At 38.9% G+C, this 20160-nt stretch overlaps 1 protein-coding gene across 1 annotated transcript in view; it reads right to left on the reverse strand.

Moving 5' to 3' along the window:
- LOC134213411 (uncharacterized) overlaps positions 1–20160 on the reverse strand; it is a 58111-nt gene that overhangs the window by 24947 nt on the left and 13004 nt on the right. Inside the window, exon 3 of the mRNA XM_062692451.1 lies at positions 1129–1209. Coding sequence (XP_062548435.1) covers positions 1129–1209 — 81 coding nt within the window. The remainder of the gene's footprint in view (positions 1–1128; positions 1210–20160) is intronic.

Raw genomic sequence — 20160 nt, forward strand, 5'->3', positions numbered from 1 at the left:
CATCCATTGCAAGTGGTGTGCATGTATTCCTCATCATGCACACTACTCGCAAAGTAGCTGAAACATCTGGAAAGATTTTCAACAGGAACTACACTGTGAGAAATTCTTGTTGGTTTTCGTCAGAATTTTTAATTTCTGTAATTAAGCATAGTTAGTGAGAATTCGAAAGGACCCTAAAATGTTGGAATCATTCAACTTTTTTTTAATTAGAGTGATTTTTTTATTATTTTATAAGTTCGTTACTATTCATTCAACTAGTCTATTAGAAGAAAAAAAAACTTCTTCCTTATTCCACAACTTTCAGATTTGTTCAGATCTACGTTAGTAAGACTGGTAAATACATTTCTGTTCTTGTAAGGATATTCTACTAAAAAACTTTATAAGAATTTAATTGTTTTGTAGCATACCTACTTGAATAATATTCAATTGATTCTAATCTGTTATTTGGATTTTGGAAAGGTTTACAATAGAATCATCTTTGAATTCTGATTGGCTGGATTTATCTATTTTTCTATATTCCCCTAACTTTATATTGCTTCATTTCCAAATGCCACTTTACTCATCAAGTGATTCGATTTTTTGATTGGCTCATTACGGTGGCACATTGCATTGCACCCCTGATCTCCATCATTTGCTGCTGATGATCGAATCGAATTTATTCAACGTCAGCTCTAATTTATTTGAGGACGATGGAGTAGCTCATTCAGCCTGAATCTCGTTCAATTAGATTTGTCTTCGTTTGGTGATGATCAGAAAAAATAATAAAACACCTGAACGGGCCTAACCGATTGATCGACTTTTTTCATGAGCAGCGTCTTTTTGTGTTTGTTTTCGGGTGTGTGACCGCACAGCTCCGCGCATCAGTGGAATGGATACGGAGACGCAAATATTGAACTCAATTAGATTATAAGCTAATGCGTCAACCTGCTTGGCTCAGTTGTGCGGCGACAAACAATTAAGACCCATTAATTTCTTTACGCAACATTGAAGGTACGGTGATGCTCGTATTCAATCGGTGTTAGGCATTTAGCACGGTGACATTTAATTCACATTTTCAATGCATTACGGTTTCTGTGATTGTATGTCAAACTCCTATTTTCATTGTTTTAATTAAATACGAAATCTTACCTTTCTTGATCGGTGGGATATTAGAATAGACTAGAGAGAGGATGGATGGCAGCTCTTCAGGAATGATGAGGGCATTGACATCTGTAGGGTATAAATAAAGAGATTAATCAAGAATTAGTCATTTGAATATCATTAGCCGCAATTCATTTTTTGTGATGTCAAAGTTACCGAAAGGAGAACTATCACCAAGGGTTTGTTATATTCACTAAAGTGTTGAAACCCGTTTCTGATAAAGATTGGATTATAATCAGTCAATAACAGCACTGATTACATGTTAAGGATAATTAATATGATAGTCGTTGTTACTCAAACCGAGGAATGCTTTCCAGTGCCAATTAGGATTCACTATGATAACCAAGAGTTTCTGTTGCTGAAACGCAGAAAGCCCGGCAGACACAGCAGACAATCCGAAACCCGGTCATGAATTTCGAATGGTAAATTTTCCTCACTTATCTATATTCGTGCAAAACATATTTGACCGGTATCCATTTTTCGCAGAGTAATCAAAAAAGATTGACACTGAAGCTACTCGGACCGATTGGCACTGTAAAGCCCACCTGATTATACTCGCTAAGTCTTATTGACGTGGCAAAATATTTTGAATGTATTTTACCTTCAAACTTGTCAAGTTGTTGCAAACGATCGATCTCTAAAAGCTCGATCAGATTTCTTGAGCCCAAACCGTAAATAGCACCGAATACACAATATTTCCAGTTTGCACCATGTGAACAACAATGAACTGCTGAACCAATAAGGATTCAACAGCCGTAGACACAATTTGCTACTTCGATCCGCTTGTTGCTGGCCTTTCACCACCGAAGTCTGGCTTTTTGCATCATATACGGTTAGTTTCGCCGTTTATTGATATCGTACAATATGCAAATGGATTAGTTTTCACTTTGTACGTTCATCATTGATTGCTTGCGCTGTTCATAGAAACACAACACATTTATTTTATTCCGGCAGTGATTCTTCGAATTGGATTTGGGATTTATTAAACCATTATATTGACTGCTCATGAACTGAAACATTTTGTCTGTACATTATTCTACAAATGAAAGGGATTTTATCAGTTTAGTTCATAATCGAAATTAAGGCAATGCTCTTGTGCGCCCTTGATGTACGAACGGAAAGTTATTTACCCCATTCCATTAACGTTCGTCGCCGGCGGTTTTATGCCTCGTTTAAGTCGTTTGATGGCTAGTCGGTCACATGGAGATGGTATTGGTGAGCATTGCTGTACGAATCATATTCAAGGTCTCCTCTCACATTTTATGTTTACAATTTATAGCGTTGCTGTTCAGGGTATGGACACAGCATCCAGACACTTGTGCCACAAGAGTAGCTAAACTCGATCCAAAGACTTCCTTCTCTCCTAATGCGCTTTTTGCAGAACTAAGACTGGTTCTTTACTCCAAAGCAGTACTCGGAAGCAAATGGTCATTTTACCAACTATTATAACAAAACGAGATATAAACCCTGACTGAAAACTTACACTTCCCGCACGTTGGTTCACCAATCTAGTGCAGAACGAATAACTCCATTTGATTTGTGAACGCTTGCCCACAACTGTTTTAGTTTTGAATTTCCGAGGAAATACAAAAGCTTGAACGACCTTCATCGCGGCAAAGGCTTCCATTATGTCGTGTCTCGTACAGTTTTAGTTGATCACTTTACAGATTACCGGTCAACTTCTGAGAAAAAGGAAACTCATTTGAAGGTCTCAACGTTGGCGTTCCGTTTCTGTTATGGGGTAGACGTTTGGAAGAGACTGGCAAAAACCAACGGTCATGAAATGCAATCTGATAGCTGTGACATAGATACAACTAGGAAGATAATCGCTTCGTCATTCTTATGAGCGTCAATTCTATAATTTGTCTTGATTCCATTTAAAATAACAGTGTGTAATGGGAAAGATATGATGACTCCATTTTCTTATGACCACTTTATTTCGCCCTGAAGATGATTCATTTTTCAGTAAATTTTCAGGGCATTATCACGTCAAGAATTCAAAGTCCTTCGAAGATAAATTCAATAAAATAGGTAGCATATATGAAATTCGTTATAAGAAATCTAGTAAATTAAAACAATAACTCAATACGAAAGTTCTAAAATTACACTAATGAAAAGAAAATGTGTTTAATGATAAACTATATTTGAGGTGACATTTGTACAAAACAATGGAAAAGTAGGGAAATTTTAATGAACAATATATGTGAAAATCAACATCGTTTTGTGAATCAAAGCACTAAGAAGTTAATTTATTCATTATAATAAAAATATATCAATATGAATCACTTGTCATAAGACGAGTTTTGTACCATCTTATTCGTTCCAGCACCTAATTGTACCTTGACGAATGCGTATTTTAAATCATTTGAGGACGACCTTTTTATTGGGGTCGATATCAACATCTGTCAAGCCTAGTAAGTAGTGAAATTAAATGTGATTAATACAAACTCGTCACTATGACATTTCAAGATATTTCTCACAAAATCTCAACTTTTGTTTTCTTCTGTCATAGGAACAGTTTAAAACAATCATTAGATTCCACCATAATTTAGCATCTGTGAATTATTATTTCAGGCAACCTCAACAGTGGGCCGCATCTTCCGAAATTATTCTCGTGCTTGACAATTCAGGTCGAAGTCGAGTGTCTCGTACTTGACTCGACTAAGTCGAGATCAAGTCCGAGAGTACTGAAGACGGCCTTTACTGTTGAGGTCGAACTACGTGCCTGACAGTCATCCCAGGATTGGAAGTCAATAGGATTAATTAAGCTCATCTTCTGTTGATAGCTGATTGTCACTAAAAAACTCAAAATAATTTTCTTATCATAATTTTCTTCTAAATTCATATTATTGAATCGTTTAAAAGTGTTATGAAAATTGGACACCACGGAATTAATCATTGAATGTAAAATTCGTTTACAGAATCTTAACCGACGTGATACCAGATCATAAGTCTGTGATGTAAATTATAAAAATCATTGAAGTTTCAATTCAATACTTATAACTTGATTTTACATGCTTCTAAAGTTTCAAAGTTTCCGTTGTTGAACGAGCACGTGGCTGTCAAAACAAATCAATACAAATTTCATCCGCATTCAGCTATTCTCTCCATTCATTCCATAAGCCGCAGCTGGAACCTAATTTATCCGTAAAAGCGTTAAACAAATGGATACATTCGGATATTACAATAAAATGGTCATCATGACGCATCATTTTAATGCTATAACTCAATGCTTCCCACACATTTCAACGAGAAATATGTGATGATTCAGCATACTGAGTCTCAAACATTCCCATCTCGAAGTACTTTCGTAAATTTAAGTTATCGTTTATTATGATGAAGTATAACTTAATCACTTTCATGCATAACCTGTTACACCTTGATCAACACGTTTTCAGTGGAAATGCCCGAGTGGCTAACGAGAAGGGCTCTCACTCAATTGGGCCAGTTTGAATTGCCCATGTAAGCCCCTATCTTTTATTCTCCATTGAAAATATGGTGTGCAAGAGGTACAATTGCATGGTAATTTAAAACAACACATATCTTTGTTTGTCATAAGACGAGTTTGTGCCTGATCCCTTTCCGATATTAGCAGCACAGACAGATTTTAATGTTGCCAAAGTGGGGATATTGCCAAGCACGGAAAAAAATTTCGCTGAGATTTCGTTTTTTTTTGTTTGCATGATTGAAGTTCGTCCGCTTGAATATATGTACTATAAAGTATGTGGAGTGTGTTTAAATGATGCACGTGCATTATAATTGAAATTTTGATATGTTATCCGCAACTCGGAGATCGTAGTTCAAACAAAATTGAAACAAACTCAAGAATAGTAGTCAAACGATATTATAACTAATTAGCCAATTTCATAATACAGGATTAATAATAAATAATATTTGAAATTGATAATAGCGTCAGCCACGTCCTTACAAAATTTATGTGGTGATAAAAAACGTTTCTTTATCTGTCTCATGTACATTTTTGAGTCCACCAAAAATACTTTTTTTTAAAGAGTAAAATTCATGCACAGTTTTTACCGGCATTATGGAAAAAAATAGACATAAGGCATAGTTACGTTCCATTGTTTTAGAAAATGGCGCGGAAATCTGCATTCTTCACATTGTTCAAGCGTATCCAATATAGTGTGAGTATGGGTTAATTACACTCGACTCACTAAAACCAAATTCCTTTGCACTAGTCGGTCTCCTATAGCACTCCCACCCAGGAATATTTCAGGCGGCAATGATTGATCACCGACCTCGCGCTTCGAGTGACAGTGTGGCTGAAGTGAAAGCTGGAGGATCATTTTACGGCATGCCACCTTTGACACTCGATGGCAGTCAACCTACGGACAAACTGATGCTCCTTTGAGGTAATCGCTCCATTTCTCCATGCACTACTTTTCAGTATTATAAATTTGAAAAGATGGAAAAGATCCACCATCAGACTGAAGAGGGAAGCAAAGCAGATCGGACTGCCCAACAAAAATTGAAAGCTGAAGAAGAGCTTGTTTCGTGGCAAATAAACTATGTGGCTAAAAAAACAACTTAAGTTGCTTGTTGAGTAGTCGCCAACACGATGAAGACAAAGTAGGCAAGGAGAAGATAACGGCCATTCTACACGAGCATGTATTAATGGCGACAAAATCAATGTAGTTGAAGAGAATTCGTGTACTTGGGCTCACTTGACCGGTATACGATAACGGTAACTTGTACGAACTAGGTGGAGACGCCAACGTACCGTGCTTTGGACTCAAAAAACACTCCGATCAGGCAGAGTTCGCCGCCGTACCGAACAGACTCCTCCGGTAAACCCGGAAGCGGTAGTCCTCCTTTGGTTACGAGATCTGAACCAATGCTTGCGGAGGACCAACGCGCACGGGTGTAAAAATGGATCTCTACGCTTGATCCGACAGGCACAAGAAGGGGGAGTGTGCAGCGATCAAGGTGGATCGATCAGGTAGAGAACGATTTACATGCCCTCCATGGAGCTGTGCTTGACTGGTGACGTACAGCAGTGGACGAGGAACGACGACTGTTATGTACCGCAGAGGCCACTCCGGCTCTAGGCTGAATAAATAATAATAAAACCACATGTGACGCAACGCGGAGAAGAATGCAACATGGGCGAGATTGCTGCAACACCGTACGAGGGGGAACGAGGCACGATACTGACACACGCGGAACCGACAAAGCTTGATTTTCTGGATGAAGTTTTAAACCGTGAAGAGAAGGAGCAACTGTTTCGCGCTAATAGCGCACGAAAACTCTATAAGGATAGGGATATGTGTAATAGAGGTGTGTGCCGCCACGCCATCGGCATTTTTGTATCGGCGCGCCGCCGTTTCACGTTGCTGATCTATGATTTACCACGCCGATTCAAATTTTGCAGAAGTCTGTCGGATTTTTCTGATTGCTATCCCCAAAACATCCAGTTCGGAGAATTTCTCGTGAATGTAACTCCTTCCAAATTCCATTTTCCGTTGAATTTTCAAAAAATTTCCGAGTGGTTAAGCAGAAGAATTTTCCGCTGAAATCCACAGAATTTTTTTATGAGGTTCTGAAAATATTTCCGTTGAAATCCCAAATAAATTTAAATGCACATTCCGGAAAAAAATGCGAGTAAATTCCGAAGAATTTCCGACGAAAATTTAAAAAAAAATCGGATCACTTCTTGTGGAAACTCTAAAAAATTTCGTATGACATTTTCGAAGAAAATCCACAGACATTACCGAGTATTTTCCATTGAAATCTGAAGAATTTCGCGACGAAATCAAATTCTTGAATGGAGAAGGGCCGTTTGGCCGAAAGTCATTTGGCTGAAGGCCACAAGGTCGAAAGTTGTTTGGTGATTCGGCCGAAAATCATTTGTCAAATAGGTCAAACGGGTCGACCTTTTTGGCCATATAACTTACTTACTTTTTACTTACGGATCCTGTACCACCTCTGGTGGTGCAAAGGGAGCCGACTTGAAAGATCTCCATCCTGAGCGTTGCCGGCTATTATCGCTTTAAATCCTTGGTTGCCAGGTTAGATTTCGGTCGACTTCTTTTATTTCTTTAATGAGGCTTCGCCGCCATGAGCCTCTGGGTCTGCCTCTGCTGCGATGTCCCGCTGGGTTCCAGTCTAATGCTTGTTTACAGATTTCGTTTTTTGGCCATATTACCCGTTCAGCAACAAACATTTTCGGCCGTAGTCCAAATGAACATGTCGGCTAAACTGCATTTTCGGCTACATGAACTATTTGACCAAATGACATTTTCGATCAAACCGTTTTCGACCTATTAACCATTTCGGCCTAACGTTCAATTTGCCGAATGACTTACGGCTGTATAATTCTTCCTCTTTTTGAACAATTTCCCGTGGAGTTTCCAAAGATTATTTAATGGACAATACAAATAATTTCCTGTAATTCCTAAGAATTTCCCTTAAACATAAAAAAGAAGAATTTCGTGTGGAACCTGCGAACAATTTTCCTTCTCGTTGAAATAAAACAAAAAATCTTCTTTTATTTCCTAACAATTTTCCTCGCGCAAACGAAAAACTGCAAATATTTCCTATGGAACTCCCGTGGAATCTTTCTCGTAAATTCCGAAGAATTTCATGTGAAAGTTCCAGGACGTTTTATGTATAAAGTTAAAAGAGTTGCCCGCGGATTTTACAATGAATGTTATGTGGAAATTACAAAGAACTTCTTGCGGAAATTCTGAATAAAAAAAAAATTGGAACAATTTTCTATATAATTTTCTTAGAGATCCCATTTTTTTTTCTTTTAGAAATGGCAAACAATATTCCCTGGAAAATTCTCAAAGCTTTCATTGGAAATTTCAATGATTTTTCCGTGAATTTTCAAATATTATAAAAATATAAATTTATGGAATTTCCGAAAAAAAAATCCAAATGAACATTTTGAAAAATTTAGAGGAATTTTCTGAGGAAGCTCATTTTTTCCGGCAAAATACAAATGATTTTCCTGTTAATGTACTTGTCCAAGGAACCGCCGCCGGCTTAAATGGCTTAAGGTCGAGCTTCCCTGACGGAATCCACGCTTTAAAAGTGCTCGCGTTTTCGGGGGCACACCACTTGATACGGAAGCAACGCACAACTGTCATTTTTATTATTTCACGCATGCTGCGACGCAGCAAAGCTAAATTAACAAAATTGACAGTTGTGCGCCGCCTCTGAATCGAGTGGTGTGCCCCCGAAAACGCGAGCACTTTTAAACTTGGATTCCGTCAGGAGTGACCTTAAAGCGTGACGTCGAAAACGCCGCCGCGAAACAAAATTATGACAAACGCCGCCGCCGGCGATTTTCGGACAGGCGTAAAAAAATGTGAGGTTTCAAATAAACGTAGATAAATTCTCCGTGAAAGTGTAGAAGAAATTTTAAGTAAATAAAAGAAGCATTTTCTAAACGTTTATCCAAGGTAATTTAGAAAACAGGTTTTCGGAAAATTCATCTGATATTCCTAATCAAATTTTTTAGACCTGATCGCTGCCACCACCGACGATTTTCGGACCGGCGGCGCACGACTTGTTAATGGAAACATTCGCTCCGAAATGCTGTCCATTAAATTTTATTGGACTATTTATCCTCATGGGTGCATTTAGGCCATTCTATATACAAACTATATTTGCATTATTATGGCTTTTGAAAATCGTCAAGTTTGATACCCATTAGGGTGGCTCAAAAAACACTTTTTCAATTTTTTAATGGGCCGCCCTTTTATTGCAGTTATATTTGATACCCTGATAGCTCTGGACATGAAATTTCAGTCAAATCGGTCAACGTTTGGGCGGTGCCCTAAACTTCGTTGGATGTTTTATGTGGGAAAATGTATGCAGGGAATATCCAAAACAGTGATGAGACTGCAGTTTAGATTGCATAATTTACGATCATAACGATGATACTCATTCAGTTCTTGTAGAATTAAATACAGAATGTTGAGTGCTGAAAACCGCGACCAAGATTGGGAGTTTATTAGGCAAAGTTATTAGCATTTTATTGGAGTGTTGCAGGGGTGAATTTAATTCTTTTCAAAGGTAAAAGAAACGAAATTTGCTCAAACCCCACTTCAGAGAAATGTTAATAACTTAGCCGGGCAAACTCTAATCTTCTCGCGGTTTTCTGCATAACATTCTGAAATAAATTTTCAAGATCTGGAATGAGTATCTGAATAGTTCTTCATCGTAAATTGTGCCGTCCAACTGCGGTAATTCACTGTTTTTGAATGTTTCTGCATGCCACATTTTTGCATATAAATCCTCCAACGAGTTGAGCACCGCTACTAAAGCGTTGACCGATTTGGCTGAAATTTTGTCCAGAGCTATCAGGGCATCAAATGGAACTCAGAATAAAGAAGGCGGCCCATCAAAAAATTGAAAAAAGTTTTTCCCATACTAATTTGAGCCACCTTAATACCCATACTGGTATAATTGAAAAATGTTTTACAATGGCCACTGTTCAGAACTAGTTCCACGGATTTCACGGAAACGGCCATATCTCAAGTGTTTGTTACATCAATATATCAATCAACACAGGAAAAGCTCAAGTATCTGTATTTTTTTTTAAAAAGGATCAATATTCCACTCATAGGAAAAATACAAGCGACCAGAGAATGGCAATTCCGACACGCCCACAAACAAACCGGGATATCTCCGGTATCCGGCAGTCTGGACATAAATTTGATCCAGTTTTCCAGATGATGAATTTTCCCGTCTAACACTGGCAGAATCACAACGGCGCATTTTGATTGATTTTTGTAATTTTCAATTGATCAGATTTCGAAAAGTTTTTGATGTTGATCAATAATATAAACTTCAATGTCCGGAGACGAGCCAGCCTCGGGCTGAAAGACACAAAAAAAAAACTTCAATGCATTTTGAATGTGGTTTAAAGTCAATTTCCAAAATACTGCTACACATTTATAAAAAAAATATTGAAAATTGAGTAATATTTTTGTTCCTCCGTGTTTTCGCTTCCTCTATACCTTTGAAGAGTGAATATTTTTCACAACTGAACCTTGTATTCCAATAGAAGGTTGTAGTGGTGAATGTTACACTCTAAAATATTTATCCAACTCGTTATACGGAAAATAAAAAAATTTACTCTGAAAATTTAAAAATTGAAATATGTCAGCATTGGAAAGGAATTTTCAAACTCCAAATATGTTGAAAAATCAAAACAGAATAATAGATTTAAGAAATTATTTGATTGGATAAAAAATTTGAAAAATCAAATTCTAAAAGATCAAAGTGTGAAGTTGATAAAATCACGAATTAAAATTTCGCAGTACATATAATGCCCAAACCGTGTTTAGATCGATTTTAGAAAGCAAAATAGTGATTTTGAGCGAGAACAAAAATTTGGGTTGTATAGGGTTAATTCAAATCTATTCGCAGTACTTAAGTACCAAAAATGTGTCTCATATGTTTGTACATACACATTATTATCTACATACATACACACAGACATCACCTAAATTCGTCGAACTGAGTCGATAGGTCAAAGGTTCTGTTTTGGAGCTTTTACGTATACTTAGTATACGAGAAAGACAAAAATAAGAGAATTCCCATAAAAAAGCTATAAAATTGATCAAATTTTCCATAATATTAACATTAAATGCTTTTAAAGAAAGAGTAATCTATAAAAAAATCTCAGATTCATTAACTTTTTTCCTCTATTTCTATAGAAATTCTCTCTTTTTTTATTGCTCTTTATATGTTTTTTGCCTTTCTCGTATACTAAAAGTATACGTAAAGACTAAGTATATATGATCGCTCAAAAAAAAACTTTTTATAGAAGGCTCGGAGACCCATAGGATTATATACCGATCGACTCAGTTCGACGAATTGAGGTGATGTCTGTGTGTATGTGTGTGTGTGCAAATATGTGTGCATATGTGTGTGTGTCTGTGCGCACCCACGTACCAAAATTAAGCAAAAGTGTCACTCATTTTTCGGGCACTGTTTAGTCATTTATATCCCATTGTTTACTATTGAAAATTGGCCAGATCGGACTATGGGATCGGTAGTTATGACCAAAATACTTTTTTTTACGGAATAATCGCGTAAAAAGCGTTTCACTCTAATTTTTCGGGCACTTTATCCTCAACTGATTAATCTCGCAAAGGGAAGTTGCAGATTCGACGCAGAATCCTGTCCCATTGTTTACTATTGAAAATTGGGATCGGAAGTACTATGGTCAAAATACTATTTTTTATTCGCATGAGAGAGGCACCATCACCAAGTTATGCAGCCATAACTTCTTGGCCCATAGTCTGATCTGGCCAATTTAAGAGAATTTTATACTCATTTATTGCTTCTACCGATTTCTTTATTGGCATTTTCTTCCTTTTTCAAGTAAATTTCAAATTTTTGGGGGAATTTTCATTCTAGTTGAGTATATTATTCTCCCTCCTGTTGATCATAAGCACTTTACACATGTTAATGTTGTAGAATCTACGACACGCGAAATATGCACATTTAAAATTGAAAACTAGACCCAAACTTCAAATGTTCGTTCATTGCTCAAAACTCTAGTTCTGGTCAATTTCAAAACAGAAACTATGAATTGTTTTGACATACTTTGCTTAATATAAATGTATAATGATTCTAAAATAATTTTAACTTTATCAATTAGTATTTTTATGCAAATGTAAGGCAGCAATAATGGTATCAAAAGGAATACTTATAAGGAAACTGTACTGTTCATGATCATAGCTAATTTGGGTAATTCTGCTAATCAATCCCAAAATAATGGAATCTTGGCTTCCACGCTGTTGTACAATTTGAAGTATAGTGAGGTAGAATATGTCGTAACTCTATTTGCAAACATTCCTAAAAAAATCTTACCCGGAGATGAAGCCATAATGGTTTTGTCGTTTATTGAAGTAGCATTCATTTGATTAACGACAACCGAAAACAGTAGTTATTACATTACCCGCGGTGCTCTTGTCTATGAAAGCCCCATAACACAACACTAACTGTGAGCGATTAGTGGCCCAAAAGCACTACCCCTGGTGACAATAAGGCTAATGATCATATTCACGTGCCGACGCACAAATGGCAGCATCGGAATATATTTTTGTTTATTTTATTATTTTCAATAAACATTCTATCTCAGGAACAAAAATGTGCAACATGGCATGACCAAAAATGCAGAACTGCGAGAGATACCAATACGATTTATTTTATTTTTTATATTTACAAGCTTTGACCGTTATTTTATTTTGGGTCCGATCAATGTGCATTGCTATTAAGGCAGTTACGGAGAGATGGAAATAACTAAGCAATGTCGGCTGCCACCCCAAACATGGCAAGTGTGAAATTGGTTGCGAAAAAAAAGTTATTGTCGGCAGACCGCAAGTGAGTCTCCTTAACTAACCCCGAACTTTGCGGACCAAAAAGTAGTAATTTGTCAGTGAAGGCCTCCGCCTTGCAGGACGTAAAAACCTCTTGAACACTTCCAATTACATAGTGTTCATTACGGAATGGCCCCCAAAGACCCGGGGAACGAATGGCATAAAACTTCATTGTAGGTAATTTGTGTTTCGGTGAGAAGCACCATGATGCAGTAGTCATTGACACCCGTCGCGGATTCATATGCGCATATGCACTAATTGGTGGTAGGCAATGCAATAAAAATCTCGCTATGACGATCGTTTAATCCGAAGGCAGCGGTAGTGGAGGTTAGGGGAATATGACGCAAAATGCACCCCTTGAATTATTTGCATAATAAGTAAAAGTTGTCACCACCTGATGCCTATACATCAACCACGTTGTCTACTGATTGCTTACGGTTTGTAAATTTCCCTTAATAGCATTGCGTTTATTCTTGTCGTACTACACTACGTGTTCATCAAATTTGCATTTTAGATTTTAAAATATCAGCTTATTCGATGCTGATTCTATATGAAATTTTAGCATACAAAATATTTCCTTTTCCATTTTTGTGTTTAATAATGAGCTTTTTCATAAAATGATTGCCCAACCGCTGAAAACCCGCTTGTTGTTATCAGACCTCAGCAACATTTGAGTCTTATCCTTCCATAACGAAAAAAAAATCGGAGCAGTTAGTTATGTCTGAGTTATGGTTGGTGACAGTCAGTGGCAACTCGAGAGAAGATCCCACCCAAGATTATTAACACTACCTCGTGGAATGCCGACCGGGTAGGTATCTGTTGGAATCATCTCACAAAATATGATAATTTCGACCTATTGCATCACGGTGGTGCGGCGGCTGGAGGGCCACGGCGTCTACCCTGATAAATTACCTTCATTGCTTATACAGCAGCATCTCCCATCCGAAGTAATGCAATCACCGACAAAGTGCATTACAGCTGGTGTGTATAGTTACTTGTTAAAACAGGGCTCCGGGTACATCGATTTGCGGCTAGTTCGTGCTTGTGAAAGTGGGTTATGTTTGATTGAAGTAGCAATGGAGAAAAAAATCGCCAATGCATATGACGGCCGCTGCAGTTCGAATCTATTCAGGGTGGTGCAAGCAGGGAGGTTTGTTAGCTTTGCAATTCAACCCGCCAATAGTCGGTGAAGGGTAGTATGCGACTTAATATAGGTAAATAGTATTGCTGAGCGATAGCTGTACCATTTGTATGCAGAGTGTCTAAAAAGCATAAAAGTTTTCCAAGACCATAACTAATATCGGCAATATGTTTGTTCGCGTTATTTTTTTGCGATTCGTGTCGTGCTTACAAAGGTAAGCCGTGATATCAACTTTATGCAAATTGGGCGGCTGAATATCATATCTGAAGCGGTGACTCAAAATAGGTATAGTTTTACGTCTAGTGATGCAAGGTGTAAGGTGTAAGCACGATGAACATCGTACTGATGAGTAATGCTCAATCATACAGAAGATGGAGAAAGTATGATCATTGGCAAGAGTTTGCAAAATTGAACCTGAATTGATAATGAGAAACGATTAAAGAGCGACATGAATCCCTCACAATCATTACAAGTCAAAAAAGCAAGCATATTGCAACCTGATACAATTAAGGTTGAAATAGAATCCGTGAATCAGAACCGATACAATTTTATTTATCATCAGTTCACGAAGTATTTTCTTTTTAAAATGCAAAACTTAAAACTCTTATTTGTGTATGAATTCTGCACTCTAAGTCAGAAATATTCTCTTTGAGTTTAAACTTGAACTCATAATAGCTCATAGTAATCCAGATAATTGATGTCAACACGTACAACTTCTCCAAATTTAGGGTAGGCTGACCTGGGCACAGGATGGTGATGTTTTACTATGGCGTTATGTACCCCTATAGAGGTCCAGCTGGACCTATCAGTGAGCGATACAATAAATATTTAGTAGGTGTCGTGTCATCTAGAATGATTTTGAATCCACACAACAATCAAAAGCACAAAAATGTCCATTGATTTGATGCAGATGTCTCATTTTAATAAGAATTTCCGCAGGAATTCAAAACCGAATTTGTTCAGAAACTAAAGGGGATGATTTCTAGAGATATTTCCGGAACAAATTGAAAGGAATTTCGCGAGGATTTTTTACGAAAACCGAAGTTGGCTCGCCTCTTCTACAAAAGTAATAAATAAGTAATAAGTAATATATGTAGAGAGGGGCCCTCCTTAGCCGTGCGGTAAGACGCGCGGTTACAAAGGCAAAGACACCATGCTGAGGGGTGGCTGGGTGTCTGATTCCCGGTGCCAGTCTAGGCAATTTTCGGATTGCAAATTGTCTCGACTTCCCTGGGGCATAAAAAAGGTATCATCGTATTAGCCTCGCTTGATATACGAATAACGCAAAAATGGTAACTGCAGCTTGAAACCTCGCAGTTAATAACTTTGGAAGTTAGCTTTTAATAGGAACGCACCTAAGCTGTGAGGCGGCTCTGTCCCAGTGTGGGGATGTAATGCCAATAAGAAGAAGAAGAATATGTAGAGAAATCATCGAAGGAATTTGCAAAAATATATTCCCGCAGCACAGAGAACAGACGTTCTTCTTATGTCGCAAAGTTGTGTAAAACTGTGTACTGGTAATTTTGAAGTATGCCGTTGCGCGGTGCTCGTGTGCTTAGAATGTTGGTGAAAATTTGCCGTATTTTACTTTTTAGCGCTAGTGTTCGTTCCGAATTGTCACTAGATGGCAGCATCACCTTGTTTACGTAATGTAAGCCAACGCCATCCCTTTGTTGAGATTGAGTTTGTATGTCGGGCAGTCTGCGTAGGAATTCCTGGAGGAATTTGTGTATTTTTGCAGAATTCTCACTGCTTAAAAACTACATACACTGCAATTTTTGCCAAACAACTGCGGATGATTTTCAGTGGAAAGAATTGAAGGTTGACTGAAGATTTTTCACAGCGATTCGCGAATAAATTTTTGCCGTTACTCCAATATGTACATGTATTCTTCAAACTAAATCTTCAACATGTTGCCCATATGCACACTGACTCTCAAATATTGTAATTTTTTACAAATTTGTCTAATTTATTGTTTCAAGAGAATTTACGGCATCGGCTGATTTATCTCATCATCTTTCACCCATCTATCTTTTTGCTAGAACTAGCCTTGGAAGATAAACGGAAATCGTGCTTATTAGACGATATTCCTTTTTCGTTTCATTTCTGATAAGTTTCGCGAGATGTCTATCGACATCTTCATCTAACTCCCTTCTTAGCTTGCTCTCAATAAGTAGCATACCGTGAGAGACGTTTTTCGGAAGGTGTTCCGATAATGAACTGATTCGATTCATGATAAATTTCTTTCAACAAGCCCCAATAACGGGGGCATCGGTTCTGATGATGCATTTCAACTTGTATTACACAGCTTACGAACTTAGAAAACGAACAATTTAGTGTAATCTTCAACTCCCAGGACCGATTTCAACCAAATCTTGTACACATATTCACTATGAGGAGACGATTATATGGGTGGTTAATAGGGGAAGGGAGCGGGGTGGCTGGAAGAGTGGTTATTGTTTAGAAAACGGGCAATTCAGTGTAGATTCTGTACTCCTGGAACGATTTCAACCTAATTCGGTACACATGTTCTCTATTCTAATAAGACGAATAAAGTGAGAAAGAGTGTTATTAGGAACAGGGGGAGAAATGTTCTTCAGGAAACGCGAAGTTTAGTTAAAAGGCTGGAAGCAGAAGAAAGAGGATGAAGAAAAAGAAGAAAATATAATGCCTATAGAAAGAAGGAAGAAGGAAATGAATATCGAAGATGGAAGAAGGATGAAGAAATGAGGAAGAAGGAAAAAGGATGAATGCAAAAGAAAGAAAAAGAGGAATAAACATGAAAAAGAAGGGGAAAGGAGTAGGATATAAGATATATGAAAGAAGAAAAAGAAAAGAAAGAAGATGAAAAGGAGAAAGTGGGGAAAAGAAGAAGTTGGAAGGGAGGCCGGGCGAGGCCGGGTGTCCGAACCGGTGTAGATACTGTCTGAAGCAACCATGGCCTGTAAGAACCTGGGTCAGGTGAAGAGTGATGTCGCCATGGAGTCTCTTGACCCACGTGCCTATCTCCGGTATCAACCTTCTTCTTCTTCTTCTTCTTATTGGCATTACATTCCACACTGGGACAGAGCCGCCTCGCAGCTTAGTGTTCATTAAGCACTTCCACAGTTATTAACTGCGAGGTTTCTAAGCCAAGTTACCATTTTTGCATTCGTATATCATGAGGCTAACACGATGATACTTTTATGCCCAGGGAAGTCGAGACAATTTCCAATCCGAAAATTGCCCAGACCGGCACCGGGAATCGAACCCAACCACCCTCAGCATGGTCTTGCTTTGTAGCCGCGCGTCTTACCGCACGGCTAAGGAGGGCCCCGGTATCAACCTATGTATCCATTTTACCTGTACTGTGATTTTGCAGCACGCTTAAACGCCGGGCACTACGAACTCCTCATGGGGTGCATGCTGTTCGCAGCTTTGCTGGAACAAATCAAACAATTGGGAGGGTTCGCAGCATTGTTCCTTATGCCCATCCAATCCTCAGCGTCGGCAGAGCATTCTTCTGTCAGGGCCTTTGCAGTCCCATTGCTTGTGCCCGGTTCCAGGCATTTGAAGCAAACTTCGGGTTGCTCGTATATTCACAGGGCACATCGACCATCCCACCTTGACGCTCCCTAACTTGACTACCTTGGAGGCGTCCGCAGCAGATAGCCAAACCAATGCTACCCTGACGGACCTTTCCGTAGCCGAAGGCTGCGGTGGGCGTCTCCACTTCGCACTGTCGCCGCAGTGCCGTGACGAGCTCTTCGACTTCGGTGATCTCGTCCAGGTCTTTAACCCTTAGATTCACCTCCGTCGTGAGTGCCCTCACCTTGACCGTCTCGCCTAGGACTTCCTCCGCCAACTTCTTGTAGGCGGCGCCCTTTTGCGAGACGCCCCGCTTCAGCTCGAGGATCATCTCGCCCATCCGGGTACGTCTTATTCGACGTACGTCGGCGTCGAGTTCACCGAGCTTGACGTCACTCCTCATCGCCTTTAAGACGTCCGAGTACTTAGCCTCATCCGTCTTGATGACTAGGGCAGCTTCTGGAGCGATTGGCGCCTACCCTAGACTTCTTGCTACCCTCATTCGCCTGGGCCTTCTTTTAGGCCCTTAACGTCTTCGTTTTTCTCTTGTTCTTGACCAAGGTCCAGGAGGCGTCATCCCCCTCTATGTCCCTGGTCTGGTGCGGCTGAGAGCTCTCAGCATGCCGTAACTCCTTACCACCGTCTTTCCTGGGTGGACGGACCTCTCCAGGTCCTTTCCAGCCGGTTTTGGAGGTACCTGGCCGAAGTTCAGCTTCCCAGCCCCACTACCCTTGTTCGGGGTTGTAACCTCCGCATTTTGGAGCTGCCCCCAGGGAGCTCATCCCTGGAGACTGACTCTGTTTTGTGTCTGCTCCGTTGAGCAGTCACCCCGACGTGCCCGCGAATATTTGAGCCTCAGTCTGCAGACTTTGGAACCACTGTCTTCGCTGGCACGCCCTCGGTCGATTCGACCTTGTCTGAGTCCGCGAATCCTTGGGCCTCAGTCTGCAGACCTCGACTCCACGGATTTCACAGGTTTGCACTTGGCCGTCACGACCGCCCTCTCCAGCTTGGCGTCCAACATCGACTTTCGAAGTTTCAGCAAGCTCCCCTTGAGTTCCTTACTGATATTATGCTTCGATGACGCAAAGTCGATGATAGCGTCCAGCTGTTCTGTCGCCGAAAGCCCATCGCGTTTGCGGTTCATCGCCCCCACAAGCCATGGGCCTTCCATAACCACTAGGTCGTCTATCCCTTACAATCGGTATACTGCCGTGAATCGCATATGTGTCCCATCTTTGCTGGGTTTCCTATTCATATGGGACAAATATGCGATTCTCGGCAGTATAGATGGGTGATACGCCGCACCTACTTAGTATCAGCACGTTAATGAGATATTATTATTAAGTGGGAAAATCATGTAAAATACATAGTTCAAGATATTGCAAGCCAGACGTCCAAAGATATTTGTTCTTTTATTAATAACATGTACCGAAATTAATTATATTTAATAATTAATAATTATTTCCGAGCGTCTTATGAGAAAATGTTACACGGTTTAAAAATCCGTTGTCTTCCTTTTACTAAATAATTTTGCGCTACAATCCTTCGTATTCGATTGTTATTGATATCGGTACATGATATGAAATAAAAGAGCAGAGACCATACGAAGGAAAAGCAGGCATGGGAAAATATTTTGGTGAAGAACATTAGGCCATCTTAGAATGTCAGACAAGTTAAAAAATCGTCGTGAATGTAGAAAAATGCAATATATGCAATTTTTGACGATTTGTGCAATTGATTGTGGGAGAAAAACATGTAAAATCTTATTAATAACTAATATTCTCGACTGTGTATTGTTGCAAAGATGGCATAAGAAATGGTTCACGCGATTACTGGGTTGAAATATGTATGTATGTATATGTACAAATGAGGGGGTTAGAAACCGAGTGGTGTAACAGAGATTTTGGTCAAAATTGCGTTGGCTACAGTAAAAAGTACTTCGATTCTCGAGCTTTGCGGCAATATGTTGATATAGTTTGAACGATGTTTATAGAAATGTGAAAATTCATAAAAATTATAAATTTTTTAAACTTCCATACAATTTCTATGAAGCGAAAGAATATGTAAAAACTTTGCCTCCTTTTTTGTTAAAACTAACTTTTTGTCACTCACACCCCCTTGCGTTTGACCCCCTCAAAGGATTATGCTAATCTAGAAAATATCGTTTATCGCAAAAAAAAATCTCATTACTCTAAATTTTCCCACGTGCGGCATCTCCTCCTGAGGTGTGGCATCTCACCCGGATTTGACCTTTTTCTTTAAATGTTCACTTGTCATAAGACGAGTTTGTACAATCCCATTTAATTCCACCACTTTATTGTACCTTGACAGATACGTATTCCGACCTCAACAGTAAGGTCGTCTTCAGTGTCTCGTATTTGAATCGACTTTAGTCAAGTACGAGACACTGAAGACGACCTTGCTGTTGAGGTCGCAATACGTATCTGTCAAGGTACAATTAAGTGGTGGAATTAAATGGGATTGTAGAAACTCGTCTTATGACAAGTGAAGACATTCCGCTAAAAAGCTCAACATAATTTTCTTAACTTTAAATGTTGATAGTACAGTCCGATTTTTTTGTTTTGCAAATGATTCAAAAAATGACTATCAAAAACAATAAGAAAAGTATTAATTTAATGTTCCACTTTTTACGAAAAATGAGTGAGATTTCCGCGAGAAAAATGAGATTTTTCTTGATTTCTTCAAATTTAACGCGTCAAATTCTTCAAGATCCCATACCAACCCTTTTCCGTAAGTTTGGTTTCCATGTTTTTAGCTATACCAGTTCTAGAGAAAATAAATTATGACTCGCTTCCGATTTATTATGCCTTACGCCTTTGTTCTCATTCTTTAAAAAATAATCTTATGGTTTGCACTGCATAGCAACACGCCGCCAGTTACCATATCAGGCCTAACAAACCAGAAACTAGATTAGATTACGAGCTGCCG

Source organism: Armigeres subalbatus, chromosome 2, assembly GCF_024139115.2.
Source record: "Armigeres subalbatus isolate Guangzhou_Male chromosome 2, GZ_Asu_2, whole genome shotgun sequence".
In the NCBI taxonomy this organism is placed as follows: domain Eukaryota; kingdom Metazoa; phylum Arthropoda; class Insecta; order Diptera; family Culicidae; genus Armigeres; species Armigeres subalbatus.